General features: G+C 39.0%; 1 protein-coding gene across 1 annotated transcript; it reads right to left on the bottom strand.

The window, feature by feature from the left end:
* Nucleotides 1-204: 204 nt before the first annotated feature.
* On the bottom strand, nt 205-4841 carry OLAH (oleoyl-ACP hydrolase). Its single transcript, XM_034060553.1, is given in 7 exon segments — nt 205-377; nt 597-685; nt 1550-1719; nt 2128-2236; nt 2731-2814; nt 3406-3544; nt 4715-4841. Coding segments are annotated over 7 exon segments (891 nt in total).
* Nucleotides 4842-14584: the final 9743 nt, after the last annotated feature.

The raw sequence follows: 14584 nt of genomic DNA on the forward strand, positions 1-14584 counted from the left end.
GGATTTGTGCGCATGCAAGATGAGAAGAGGCAAAAAGAAAGATGGAAACTCTTTTATTTTTAATCCCCAAAACCAACATTTATTTTCAAAAAAATCAAAAAAACTCCCTCTTCTAAAGGATTACAGAGGAGGAACAAAGTGACTCTTAGGCATAACTGCATGCAATTGTACAGAAAGAATGACTTATTTTGAGCTGCTGTGAACTTATCTTATACTGTCTGCCATTAAAATAGAGGGAAATACTCTTAGGCCAGCATGTTCCATACAGCTTGTTATCTGTTTTACCAAGAAAATTTCATTAGAGGGATCCAGCAGACAAAAGTGACCTCCAGGAAGTTTGTAGAAGGAAGTACCTCCACTTGTTAGATCATTCCAGGCTGAAAAAGATATTTAAATGATAAATGTCAGAGAAATGTTAACGATTGCAGTCATTCTATGTTACAATTTCAAAATTACTATTTATTAATTACTTTAAATCCCATATCAATTGGTTTGGTTCATACATTGAGGCTGCTTTGTTGATTTAAAGACTCTAGAAAAGCTCTTCATTAACTGATTTGATACAACAGTCAGATGTGTAAGTATAAGCAAAGTACATTCTAAATCATGTGCTTGCTGATCTTCAGACCCATTAAAGCAGGTAGTATCACAAGAGAAGGGGATATTCCCATCTGCCATCTCAGAACTGTGAGCATAAAGCAGTTTGAAAAGCACTAATAAAACTTCCCATCAGATAACCCCAAATATAGGTTTCTTCCATATACAAATTAGCATTTTCTTTCTCCTCCAAAACATAAACTTCAGGAGTTAGATTGTGCAGAACATTGAGGGAAGGAATTACTGTGTCTGTAAGATTCTTAGGTCCTCACCCTACTGCAATTACTAAAAGCTTTAATGAAAGAATAACCCAATAGGAAAAAAAAAAGGAGCTTCAATCTGCAATAAAAATTCTCACCTACAATAAACAAGGATGTTGTCTGCTCGTATTCAAGTTCTAATGTTTCAGGGTGTTATTAAGCATCAGGTTCCTATGGCTAAAATGGGTCCCGCATCCAAGAGTGTCCTTATCTTTGCCAAGGTAAGAAACTTTAACCACTCAGCTGCATGAGCTTTTGTGTAACATCCACTTTGAACAGCAGTTAGGGCAGAAGCAGCTGGTTGCACTCTGGATGCCTAGAACACAGGGATTCTTTGCTTCTGCTTAGGCATGGATCAGGATGCTAAATGCAGTGATCCTGAGGCGCCATCAGTTGAGATTTTTAGCCTCAGAAAACAATAAAAGATGTGAGAATATTACTTTCGATCATACGTAGAACTGTAATTCTACCATGACATGTTCATTTCTGTAATAACAGTAGTGGTTGCTACAATAAGCAGTGTTTTCTAGGGCTTAACTACTAGAAGCACACAAAGGAGGAAACTGTATTTACTGTTTCACACTCTTTTTGTAACAGAAACAAAAACAGATTACAGAGAAAAATGAAAACCTGAATCAGACAGAAATAAAACTGTAAAATACAAGTATAAATGTAATACAAAATTGTAAAACGACCATGTGTGAAGTACTCTAGAGTCTTCTCTGAGAGTATTTATCAGATGTTTCTTACTGTCTTTATTTTGCATAAGCTCAGAAGGAGTTCCTCCTAAAATTTCTAGATATGCAAGGATGTCCTCATCTTTTCCCTCATGTGCGGTTTTGACATAAGTAAATGCTTCAAACTGTCAGCCAGACAAAACAGATCAAGTGTTGTGTATAACATACTTTAAATAATACTTTAATTAGAATTGTTTTAGTAAAAAGTACAATGATTCCGTGTCTCCAAAATACAGGGAACGGCTGTATCCACAGAAAACACTTCTTGGAAAGGCTTAGTTGGCTGTGTTTGCTGAAAATACAGATTGTGAGTGAGCCAAGTATCCTCAAGGTCTGAAGCTTTCACACAGACAAGTAACCATTAAATTAATTTTGTTTGAAGTTTGATTCTCACAGTTGAAATACAACTAATAAAATAACCTATTAAAGAGCAAGAAAAGCCTAGCAGTGGACACAAATCTGACTGATGTGGAACTGGAGAGTCCAACTGATTATGGAAATTTGTAGGAGTAGCAGTTGCTTCCATGAAGTACTAGCTCGTACTCAGGATTGCTTAAAAAGCCCCAGAAGCAGAAGAATGGAAATAGCAAACGCCCTCTGAGAACGGGAAGACAATGAACAAGCCACTTAACTGTTGTTTTCCTGAAAAGACAAGCAGACCCACCAGAACCTCAGCAGAAACTGAGGACAGATTAAAAAGCCAACAAAGAAGGTGGAAAGAAAGAAACAGACAAATGCACTGAGGGTTGGTGCTGGAGGTTTACAAAAGATTAGGTTAAGACAGATATTTCACATGTTACAGAGTAGGGAGTGGCACTTCATGTTTTGTTTTGATTACTTTTCAGTATTAAGCCAGAGGCTATTAGCAAATAATACAGTATTCAGAAATGTGGCATTAGCTTAAGGAGACTGTTCTCCCCAGGCTAAGGTTAGCAGCAGTGAATAGTCTGTAATGTGAAATTCTTTGCCTCAGAATTCATTTCCTTTAAGAAAACAAGACATTTTTCTGCATAGACTCAGAAGCAAAGATTGTTTTCTGTTAAAGCCACTCTATGTCCCATACTATAAAATGTTATTTTTACTCTTGGTAGCTAACTTACTGTTTTGTTTCATACTGTTAATGATTCTGAAACTACCCCTGATAAAAAGGACGGATTGGTTCTAGTCCATACTTTTCTTTCAAGTGTAGTGCAACTGCAAGACTAACATATGATCCAAAACTGCAGCAAAAAGAGAAATTAAAGCAAAGTAAGCAAAACATACATAAAACCCATAAAATTGAAACATCATTTGACTTTCAGTGTTAACTGGCTATCTTGAACAGTTACTGAAACTATATGACATGTAAATTATAGTCATATTAGCTAATTGACATGAAGTGTATTCTTATGCAGTCTACTTTTACAAATCAGACCTTTTTTTAGTCTCTCCTTCTTTTAGTATTCTCCTTAATTTGCAGTAAGAACAGTTATTTTGAATTCTTGTGACAGAGTGATTTTCAAAATCTGTTTTGTGAATGGTTTACTCCCCTACATTTTAGAGCAAGCACTGACACAAATATTAACAGTAAGAACAATAATTTGTGAGTGTAGAAAGAAAAAGGAGCACAACGCTGCCATTTTTTAGAACATGTTGTGCCTGAAGTAACAGAATCTTTGACATCAACAGCATGTTTTAGGATGACTTGACAAAAAGCTTTTGCAGAAAGGTATTTTCCTAGTTTTTGAAAATAAAGGCAACTAACTGTCTATTCCTAAAGTTCAAAGATAAAGCTTCTTCACCAGAGTATCTACAAATGTATGTATTTTTACCTGTGACCAAAAAATGCAAATGGTTTTTCTTGCAGTTCCCTTAACAAAACATTTGCAATTTAATTAACTACATCTGTCATGTCTTTTGCAAAAGGCTCCCCTTGACAAGATTCTCTTCCAGGAAGGCTTACAGAGGATGCTGCAGAAGAGGTGGAGGAAGGGAGGGAAAAGAATTATAGTTATTTCAGATAGAAATAGTACAATAATTTTAATTAAGCTTTTAAATCTTTTGCAGAATATATATATTATTTGAATTAAGCTTTCTTAAATCTGATACAGGGTATTTGCTATTCTATTACTGTTTTTTGGTCTTGTGAATAGGTTAGGTTTACACCCCTTCCTTTACTCCCAAATGTTGCCTCTCCAACTGTTCTGATTGATAAATGCCTTGGGTCAGAAATCTGCACTGTAAAGAATGAATTGATAAGGGAAAGAAGGTTGGTTTTCTAAAATCTTCTTGATGTCACACATACTGCCAAACTCACATGGAAGTAATGGGTCAGATGCAAAGTATTTTAGCAGAGAAAGAATAAACCACTATCTAATACCATAGACAGAAATGTTTGCATCTTACACACTTCCTTTCTGCACAAAACATCTCTGAAAGAGCATGCTGCACCCTGATTTTATTCATCCATGTCTGCATTTGTTTCTAGGCCATCTCCTTAGTAACTTCTTTGGAAGTAGTTCCAGTGAAAAAAAGCTTTTTGTTCCTTTTTTTTTTTAAATAAAAGAATAAAAATCCAGGCAAATCTCATGTGACTTGTGCAACTGCTTACAGAAAGCACACATCATACAAGCATTTAGAGGACTGGTACAATTGTCTTGGCAATGGTCATATTATTGTCATGTTAATGTCATATTGACTGTTAAAAATCCAGTTTAAACTTCAGTTTTGATACAAGAAGCGTAAAACCATGCAAACACCCTGGGTAAAAGAACTTCTGTTCAGTCTCTCAACATTAAAACTAGGTTCTCATATCTTCATTGCTGACTTTGCTGATGCCTTTTTTTAACATATTAACAATATAACAGTGTACTGCTGTTTCTGAATCACACCAGTAGTTTCTGAAGCAGTCAAGCATACTGTAGTCTTGTGAAATTTAGCTGTGAGGATACAACTTTTTAACCTATAATTTGATCCAAGGTGGCACAGAAATTTAACAGCACCCTAATGCAAATGCCAGCTCCTAATAGAATTCCATTCTGGATTAGATCCACTGGATAAACATTGCAGTGTTATCAAGAACATCAGAAAAATGTATTTCAGACATGCTTAACTTCTGCTTTAGCTGCACAAATGACTAACCTTCAATTGAACCGCTGAAGAGGCTTCCCCATTGAGCAAAATAAGCTCCACTTCCAACCCATGGAAAGCATATCAGCCTATAGAGAGCATCTGGCCTTTCATGCGGACAAGCAACCAACTTCTCCATTCCTTAAAAAAAGCCAAAGAAAACACACATCATTCTAGAAGAAGACTTTTCAGGTAGAGCAAATTAAGTCTAATTTGATACAATGGGATGCAATATTTTCTGTAATCAAAACTACTTGTGATACATCAACTATCAGTTATATTCTTTTTGAGATGGTGGAGTAACTAGAGCTGCATTCAGCTTTATCACAGCAGCTTTAGTGTTTTCATTAACTGACAGAAGTAACAGCAGAAGCAAGATTTATAACTCCTTCCTTCTTGCTGAGGAAAAATAGCATCGAATATGCCAACTGCATTGTCTCTAGCACCAGATACTGTCTTTACTATCTGAATCTTCTTTCCAAATTTTCTTGTCCTCCTAGACAAAACTGACTTCTTGCTGACTAGATTTGTGGTGCACTGCATCAATCCCGCTGATTTAAAAAGCACAGGTTAACATGCCATGGCAGTATAGAAGTTGTAGCAATTTCAGCACATGGTGACCCACAGCTTTACTGAAGAAAAAGCCAGATAAAGTGTCCAAGAAAAGCCTACCTTTTGTAAAGAGAGCAGCACTCACACCTCTGCTGGGCAATTTTGTAGGGGCCTGAAAATGTTGATGTAGACCATTGCCTGATTTGAATAAAACACTGCATTTGGTTGGTGGGCCAGTTGTAATTTCTACAAGCTGGAAGACATCATCATGGCTTAACTTCATGAACAAAGATTTGGGGAGGGTTTTACCCACACTTACTACAAGTGTGCCGATGACTAAAAAGGCCAATGTAGGATAGGCAAATCCAGTTGCAAAAAGCACAATGAAAGGTCTCTTTGGGTGGTATAGGTGGGGCATGATTCTTTCTACGTTGTTCTTTCTCCTCGAGACTAAATTTGCATGTGTTCTCAAAGGAGACAATGGTATTATGTATGGTGTGTCTCCAAGTCTCCTGATTGGAGGCCAAGGTGGACCACTGATGGTAGTCAGTATGGCCAAGGCTAAGGTATTGTTTCAGGAAGTCCTTATATCTCTTCTTTGGAGCACTTCCCTTGCGGCAACCAGTGGCAAGTTCACCGTAAAACACAGTCTTGGGGAGGCGATGATCCTTCATCCTAAAGATGTGCCCTGCCCAGTGCAGCTGCAGTTTCACCAATATGGCCTCAATACTGGTGACCCCTGCTTGTTCAAGGACAGTCATGTTTGACACATAGTCCAGTGGATGTTTAGAATTGTATGGAGGCAGCGCTGATGAAAGCGTTCAAAGAGTCGCAAGTGATGACAGTAGATAACCCATGATTCAGACCCATATAAAAGAGTAGACATAGTAGTGCATGAACAACACACTGGTTATATTTGATGATTTTATACTAGCTACCATATTATGCTCCTGGTGACCAGATGCTATCAGACAACCTAGAAACACCAGTGTATTTGTAACCACATTTGTAGTATTAGGAAGATTTGCTTTATTTATTTTATTTTTTGTTGGTTTTAGTTAGCTGTAACAAGAATAATAAAGTAAAAATATTCAAAAGCAGTGACAAAAACTAAGGAACCTGAAGGAACCTGAGTGCCAAATCGGTTCTGATGCTTAACTTAAGACACATAAGGTGAATTGCTTTGTGGTTTTCACATCATTCTTCATTCTTCCACATTTCTCTTCATCATTTCTAGGAAACTGACAAATCTGTGATGTTAAGAGGAAAGCCTGCCTGTAGGCCTACCCAGGCAGTAAGCCCTGCTCCTTTCCCACACAAGGTCTGCATTTTTTTACTCACTCCTGATTTCTGCTTTCCTGGGCAACCCTAAATCAATCCTTCCAACTGCAGCAGTTTGCATGTTAAGGCCCAGGCTCCATGGTGAGGGCTGATCCCAGGCTTGCAGCTGCCACTTCCAAATGGCAAAAGTGGAATCTGTTGCTGAGGTTAGTGCTCTGGTGTTGCAATTATGAAGTAAGATGAGGCACACTTATGTTTGATAGGTGCACAATTTAAAGCAAGTTACATTGGCTAGTCCTGACCTCTGCTGTTATACACAAGACTACTTCTCCACATGAAGTATCTGCTATTATCAGAGGTGTTTGATCATAAGGTGAAATTTATAATGAAGCACCTCACATGATTTATTTATTCCTACTTCAAAGTGTGCCAACTGTAAAATCTGACACCCTGTTATAGCCCTGTTTGTAACATTAACAATTGTTAATGTTATAAAAGCCAGCTCAATCAAAATTACATTTGCCATTTCCAGAGCTGAAGGTAAAAGAGGGCTTTACAGAACTAACTTTGCTAACCCAGTACTAGTACAGAATAGGACAGGCTATTTTGGTTGGAAGGGATCTACAATGATTATCTAGTCCAACCACTTGACCAATTCAGGGCTGACCAAGTTAAGCATGTTGTTAAGGGATTGTACAAATGGCTCTCAAACACTGACAGGTATGGAGCACTGACCATCTCTCTAGGGAGCCTGTTCAGTGTTTGACCACCTTCTCAGCAAAGAAATGCTTCCTAATGCCCAGTCTAAACCTCCCTGGTGTAGCTTTGAACCATTCCCACATATCCTATCACTAGGATAGGAAATTAACAAGTGATAACACTGAATAACTGCAATGACTTTTTTTTTTCTGCCTGGATACAAAACTGTGCTTACCTGCTGGAAGCAGCGAGTGTTATTAGGGAGTAGGAATCGCTCTTCTGAATAAACCCATACCATGGGATTTGATGACAGTGTTTCCCAAATAATTATGCAGGTATTCCAGAATATTTTATGCCATCATCACACATCATGCCCTATGGATAATTGCCAGACCTTTTAGGGAAAAACTCAGCAGTGCTGGCTGAAACGCACGTGATTTCTATGCACCAGTTGAAACAAATTACATTGATCAGAAATTGCTGAAAAAGACCTGCACTAGCAGCTCTGCTGTTTCATCTTTTGGGAATCATCAGTACTTGAGGTGAGCCAAGTAAAAAGTTGCCAGAGACTGAATCACAAAAAAGACAGAAATAGATCCTAAAAAGTATGAAGAAAACCTTCTCAGAAAGCTAGGAATGTTTATGGACAACCGAGGGCACAGCATGGTAGATAATCGAAGGGAGAGCTCAAGGAAGGAACAGCAGACTAGACAGTGACAAGAGCTCACCAAAACAAAAGGGAAGTAAGATGTGGGATCAAAGAAGTGTGGATGCTTATGTGTGGAAATAGCAGGAATCCAAGAAAAGTAGAACAGGAAGAGCCTGTAACTGTAGACGCTGATTTGCTTGACCAGCAAGAGTTTAAATCTGTAGCATATTAGGTAATATGCATATGTATATAGAATATTTGAAGACAAAATATTTTTCTTCTATAGTCAATGATATTAGTGAGGATGCCTGAACCTTCAGACCCTGCTGTTACCAGGAAGCAGAAGTGTCTCACCTCTACTAAGTCACTGATAGAGCAAGGCACAAACAATTCTGCAAACAGCTAAATGAGTATTAACTGATCATACACTGACCTTTATTACATATTGGAAATCAGGTCACAGCATTGAAATTTGGATAGGTATATTGATGAAATGAGGGATGAAGTTGTTTCTTCTCTAGAACAGTCATTTTGCAAAATGGAAAGAAATGCAAGAAATACTCTTGCCAATGTACTAGGGAAATAATTCAGCATGGATGTAGTTTAATACCAGGATCCTTAACATAGAAGCTTTTCCTTGAAAGGATTTCATCAGGAAGAAATTGTGTTGTTTGTCACCCATGACTAAATCACATGACAGTAAATATGCTGAGAAGCTTTATGCTAAGACCTGTGGATATATTTCTTTACTATTTGATATCTTTCTTTTCGTAAATGTGTTGAGGTCATTCAGGTGTTGCCATCATTGCCAGTGGCTTCTAGTAATTATTACTTCATGATACCACCTACAGATATGCTGGCATTACAAATAGGCCTCATCTTCCCACCTTTCTTTCCCCTCTCATACTCCCAGAGCAAAGCTATGGGACCAAAGGAGGATTTGGTAACATCTTTACACAAGTTACTGAACAGCCCATGCTGTAAGCATGAATTCACTGATGGACCTGATGAGATGTGGGTCCTGAGGGAACTGGCAGATATAGTTGCCAAGCCATTCATTATCCATCATATTCGAGAAGTCATGGCAGGCTGGTGAAATTCCCTGTGACTGAAAAGGGGAAACATAACACCCATTTTTAAAAAGGGAGAAAAGGAAGACCCAGGGAACTACAGGCTGGTCAGTCTCACCACAGTGCCCAGCAAAACCAGGGAGCAAATACTCCTGGCAACTATGCTGAGGCACATGGCAGATAAGGAGGCTTTCTACAGAAAAAGGGACTGGAGAGGGTATCAAGGTTCATCACACAGTGTCCAGAGGGACTTCCAGCTGGCAATCACAGTGCTTAGGATGCTTATGAAGTCCAAAGCTAGTACTAGAAAGGCTGCTATTGCTTGCAATCGTGGTTACAAATCAAATCTAATTTTGTTGCAAAATCTGTGGGGAAGGCAAGTACGAGGAGCAGAGCATGGCTCAGAGAGTAACCTAAGACAAAGCTGTAACTGAGCTGTAGGTTTGTCATCAGCTTTGTCTGATCTCGCTGATGATGAAAGAGAGAATGCCGCCCTTCCCATGTTCTCGGAGCATAAATGTCTACCTCAGTCTTTCTGCCAATACTAGCAACTACATGGCTATGTAGTAAGAGCACACTGTTAATCAAGCTGAAATCTTCACCTGCGTCAGTCAGCTGATCCCATACAGTCTCACCATCCTCCTGTTTTTAAGGCAAGCTGCCCATTGTGACCTTTTTGCAATCTTTAGCCCCTTAAATAAGCTGGAAAGGTGCATGCTGAGATTACATACAGCCCCAAGGTTTGGATGTAAAAGACACATCTGTGCAAACCTAATGGAGTAATTTGCCCTTAGTTATTTTACAGCTTTTACTGGACCAAAAATCCCGCAGAGTCTGCCTTACTGGCTTGAAAGACACATTCAGCTGATCTAATTTTCATTTAGAAAAATAAATACCTAAGGCACACACAAGACAGAATTCTTGCATGAATAATCAATCTGTGGCATGCATACAGCTGAATCTGGATTTATTGCAAATCTAAACATATCTGGATGGGGAAATGTCATTTTTATCTTTTTTTTTCTTTTTCTTTTTTTAGAAGACAGCAGTTAAAAATAACAGATTATTTCAAAATTGTCTTTCCACTGCTTTCATCTATTAGCCTTATGCCTAAGATCTGACTTAGATCCTATTACAAAGAAGAAAGGATACATAAGAATAACCCCGCATAATCACGATTTTCTTGGATTGTAAGGTTTTCAACAGAAACAAGTTTTTATTTTATTACCTATGAAGTTAGATATGTGATCTGATGAATTAGTGGCAGACAAAAGCTGCTTTAGAATGTTCATAGTCAAAAAGAATGCTTCTTTGTTGCACTATTGGCAAAGAAATTGCTCAGTGTGAGAAAGAAACCTACTGAGTTTAAAGAAAACATTTCCTGGGGGAGTGCATATTCTTTTATTCTCATTTAGAATAAGCTGAAAATAAAATTTTAGTTCTATAAAGATATAAAGATTGTTGTGGTTTAAGCCCAGCTGGCAACCCAGAACTAAGCAGCCACTCACTCACTCTCCTCCGCCTTCCTCTCCCAGCTCCTGGAGGGATGGGGAGGAGAATCAAAAGAATATCACTCCCATGGGTTGAGATAAAGCCCAGTAACTAAGGTGTAACACAGACCACTGCTGCTGCCACCAATAATAATAAAGAGAAGGGCAATAACAAGGGAAGAGAATACCACCTCTCATCACCTGCTGACTGATACCCAGCCTGACCCATGCAGTGATCTAACCCTTCTGGGTAACTGCCCCCAGTTTTACATCCTGGGCATGATGTGCTGTGGTATGGAATATCTCTTTGGCTAGTTTGGGTCAGGTGTCCTGTCTCTGCTTCCTCCCGGCTTCCCCTCCTCCCTGGGAATGCATGAGACTCAGAAAGTCCTTGGTCAGAGTAAACATTACTGAGCAGCAACTAAAACCATTGGTGTTATCAGCACTGTTCCCAGGCTGAAAGTCAAAAACACAGCGCTGCACCATCTACTAAGAAGGGAAGAATGACCGCTACTGCTGAACCTTGGACAAAGATATAAAAGATTAAAAGAGCAGTCAGATAAATCACAGACTAATTTTGGTAGAAAAGGGCCTCTAGAGATCATATAGTCCAAGCCCTGCCTCATTGAGTTTTGAATATTTCCAAGACTCCACAACCTCCCTAGGTAACCTTACTGTAGGTGTTCAACCATGCTCATGATGAGGGTATTTTTTTTTCCTAGCTAACCCCTTGTTGCAAGTCTTTTGTCTTTTAACTGACTATATCCAAGAGGAGCCTGGCTCTGTCTGTCCTCTTCATACCCTTCCATTAGGTAGGTGAAGATATTAATAAAATCCACATTTAGTACTCTCAAGACAAAACCTCTCAGCCTCTCCTATACACCACCCACTCCAGCCACAATCATAGGGGCCCTTGCCACACTGGCTTCAGTATTTCGACATCCTTCTGGAGCAGTGGCATCCAAAATGGACACAGATGTGGTATACTAAAGAAATTTTGGATTATTGTTCAGTTGTGCTTTTGAGAGATGGGCTTTTGGGGCATGATGAGCTTTTACATTTGCTTTATTCATTGTCATGGCATTACCTTACTAGGTGGGCAAATATTAATCGAACAGTACAACTAAACCACAAACAACAACAAAACTGCTCTTGCTGATCAGCCTCCAGAACAAACAAGGAAATAGACCCAGCAGCCCCACCCTGCAGGGAACGTAAAGACAAAGTTAAAGAAACACTGAGTGCTCACAGCCCAGGCCTGTTTTGATATTTCCCAAGTGAAAAGATATTCTATGGTGCACAGTCTAGAAATCTATGGAATGAGTCTTTGTGAACTGCAGGACTGTGGTATTTACCAGTTGGGCAGTCCAGGACCGGAGAGGCTTCTCAGCTATCTAGGCACTTGTAAATCTTACATGCTAAACACATTTCATTCAAGCATACATGTGTTAACTGCTTGCCTGTAGATTCTGAAAGCCAGGTAAAAAGCAATCCTATCCCCAGATGGCTATCTACTCACAGAATTTAGATCTAAGGTAAGTCAATTCACCAGCTTCCCAATAAGCACAAAGTAGATGAGGGAGCCTTGGAGTCAAACCGTCCACTTCAGTGGTACATATGGAGTCTGCTATTCAGGCCACTGGATTGCTGACACCCAGACAGGCATTTGAAACATCTGGCTGAGAACATGGAAGGTTTAACAAATCAGGACATTAATAACTTGGCATCTGCAAACTTGTAATAACACATCTGGCAGGCTGGAGGACAGTTAGTCAATGTCATTCTCTATTGGCTTTACCTTTACAACAGAAATGTGGAACAAGCCTATGGATACTGGAATGTCTCAGTGTCCTAAACATTGTGATCTAGTTGGAATTTCTTATTTCTGCAGCTGTATCAGTACCTTACATGTTACTGCATCACACACATGCTTGTTCACATTCATCATTCACATCATCATTAATAAAAGTAAAAAAATACTTATTTTCCAGGGTAGGTTCTTAGGCTTTTGGAAAATAATAGGGTCATGAAAAGAGGTGTCCTGTTAGAGAGAAAGCACACCTGCAACATACACTGTAATATTCATTACAGGGGTTTTAGGATTATGGACTCAACTCCCTAAAAGTTTTCCTAATTCAGGGAAAAGTAAGGGTGTGATCTTGCATTTAGGAGGTAAATAAAGCGCATGTCTCAGTAGCTCCGGAGTCCATGAAGCTCCTGGTCTTTTCTTCTTGAAAAATAAAGCCTAAGGCAATCTTTCATCATTAGACATTATAAAGTAATGGAGAAAATTATGGAGTTATACGCAGCTTTTTTCTCCATTGGTCATATTTCTCCCAGCAACATCTCACTCACGCCTGCATTTTTAGCAGATTACACTCCAAATAGGTTAGTGCCATTGCTAACATCTAAAAGTTGCTGCTGAAAGATATCTATATCTGTCTTTATCAACTGATATCCTATTCTCCAGAAAGCTGCCTTACCCATCCCTTTACTTAGACTTTAAAAAAAATCTGTGAAATCATGGAGAAACTTGTTTGTGGACAACTTGCAGCTGATGTGCCCACAGCATCACTAATGCAAAATTACTGAAATAAATATTAAAGTTACACAGCACTCATTCCGAGTTTTATTACCTGGACCTTCCAGGGTGTCGAAACTGCAAATATAAAGACGATATGGATGCTTCAAAGGTGAACATGAAAAGGAGCAACAAAACCTCCCCTCTTTCCATCTCTTTCTGCTGTGAGCTTAGTTGTGCTCTGGCACAGCTGCATAACCGTTGCTCAGATTTTTGAGGAAATTGTTAAACTGAGAGAAGGAGCTATGAGGAAGTCCATAGAGCTGAGCCATGAAATGTAAAAAAGGTAAAATTGGAGGTGAAGGTAAAGACTGCTGAGATGGGGCCAGGCAGCAGCTCAAGGATCAAGAGGAAGGACATAAATGTGGAAAGATAATAACATCTCAAGGGAAAAAAAATGAAGCGGCAGATTGCAACATCAAGCATGTGCCACAGGGAGCAGTGAAAGCTGACCCTTTTCCATCTACTATCAAAGGCTCTATAGGTGGTTAACATACTAATTTAGTAGGTCATTAATCCTGGCTATCTTTCGTGTACATTAACCACAAAGTAACTGCTTTACATGTAACAGCACATACCAAAAGGTGACTGAACAAAGTGGCCCAGGGAAGGAGAAGTAGTGAGACAGGTAATGAGAAGCCATTTTGGCAGTGAAGACATGTGGCAAGAGGGAAGCAACCAGAAGGTGCCACTGCTGCAGATGGAATGAGGAAAAGAAGTCAAGGAACAAAGGCCTGTTCACATAAACTTTGAGTTCATAACTTCATTATGTTCTGAGCATGGTAGGTTATGTCACAGAAAATATTTTAAAATTGATGCCAAAAGAAAGTGAAGAAAAGGAGATGAAGTGATCCCTATTATGCCATCTTCTGGCCTTCCTCTTCCTGCTCTAAAAATGTACAGTTAGATAATAATCCTTCTTTTTACGAATGGCAGAAAAAGAAAATTAGGGAGCAATTCAGGAGATGAGCAGTTTATTTTATCTGCTTTGATTTCACAGCACCTATGCTGGGTGTGCTCTTCTGCAAGTACAATTGTGAGGAATGATTAAAAATAAACCCCTTCCTATTTCCATCTCTACATGCTGAACAGTGTATTAGAATGTGTAAGTGTTATCTAAAATACGTGGAGGGAAAATTTTTGGCTAGGGCCCAACTCAGATAATATCATAGCCATTCCCATAACTACAACTAAAAACTTTGGAGCAATTTAAAAAACTTGCCATTTGCAATGCAGAATATGAAACAGCAGTTATTGCTATTTCCCAATTACCAGTGCTTCAGTGGTATTGTGACCTGAAAGGGATCATTTAGGGTGTTCTCCCTCCCCTTGGGACCAACAACCAAGTTCGTGATACCCTTGTACTGAATTAAGGTGAAACAATACCAACGAACCAGTTTCATTATTTATTAATACAAAATACAAGGCCTGTAGTTAGATGTAATAACTCAACAATGATTACTTTAGTTGGATCAGCAAGCCCCGTGCCACATATTTTCACTTAGATCTTCAATGGAAAAGAGAGGAGAAGAGAAAAGGAGAAAAAGGGGGAGAGAGAAG

This window comes from Melopsittacus undulatus, chromosome 1, assembly GCF_012275295.1.
Source record: "Melopsittacus undulatus isolate bMelUnd1 chromosome 1, bMelUnd1.mat.Z, whole genome shotgun sequence".
NCBI lineage: Eukaryota > Metazoa > Chordata > Aves > Psittaciformes > Psittaculidae > Melopsittacus > Melopsittacus undulatus.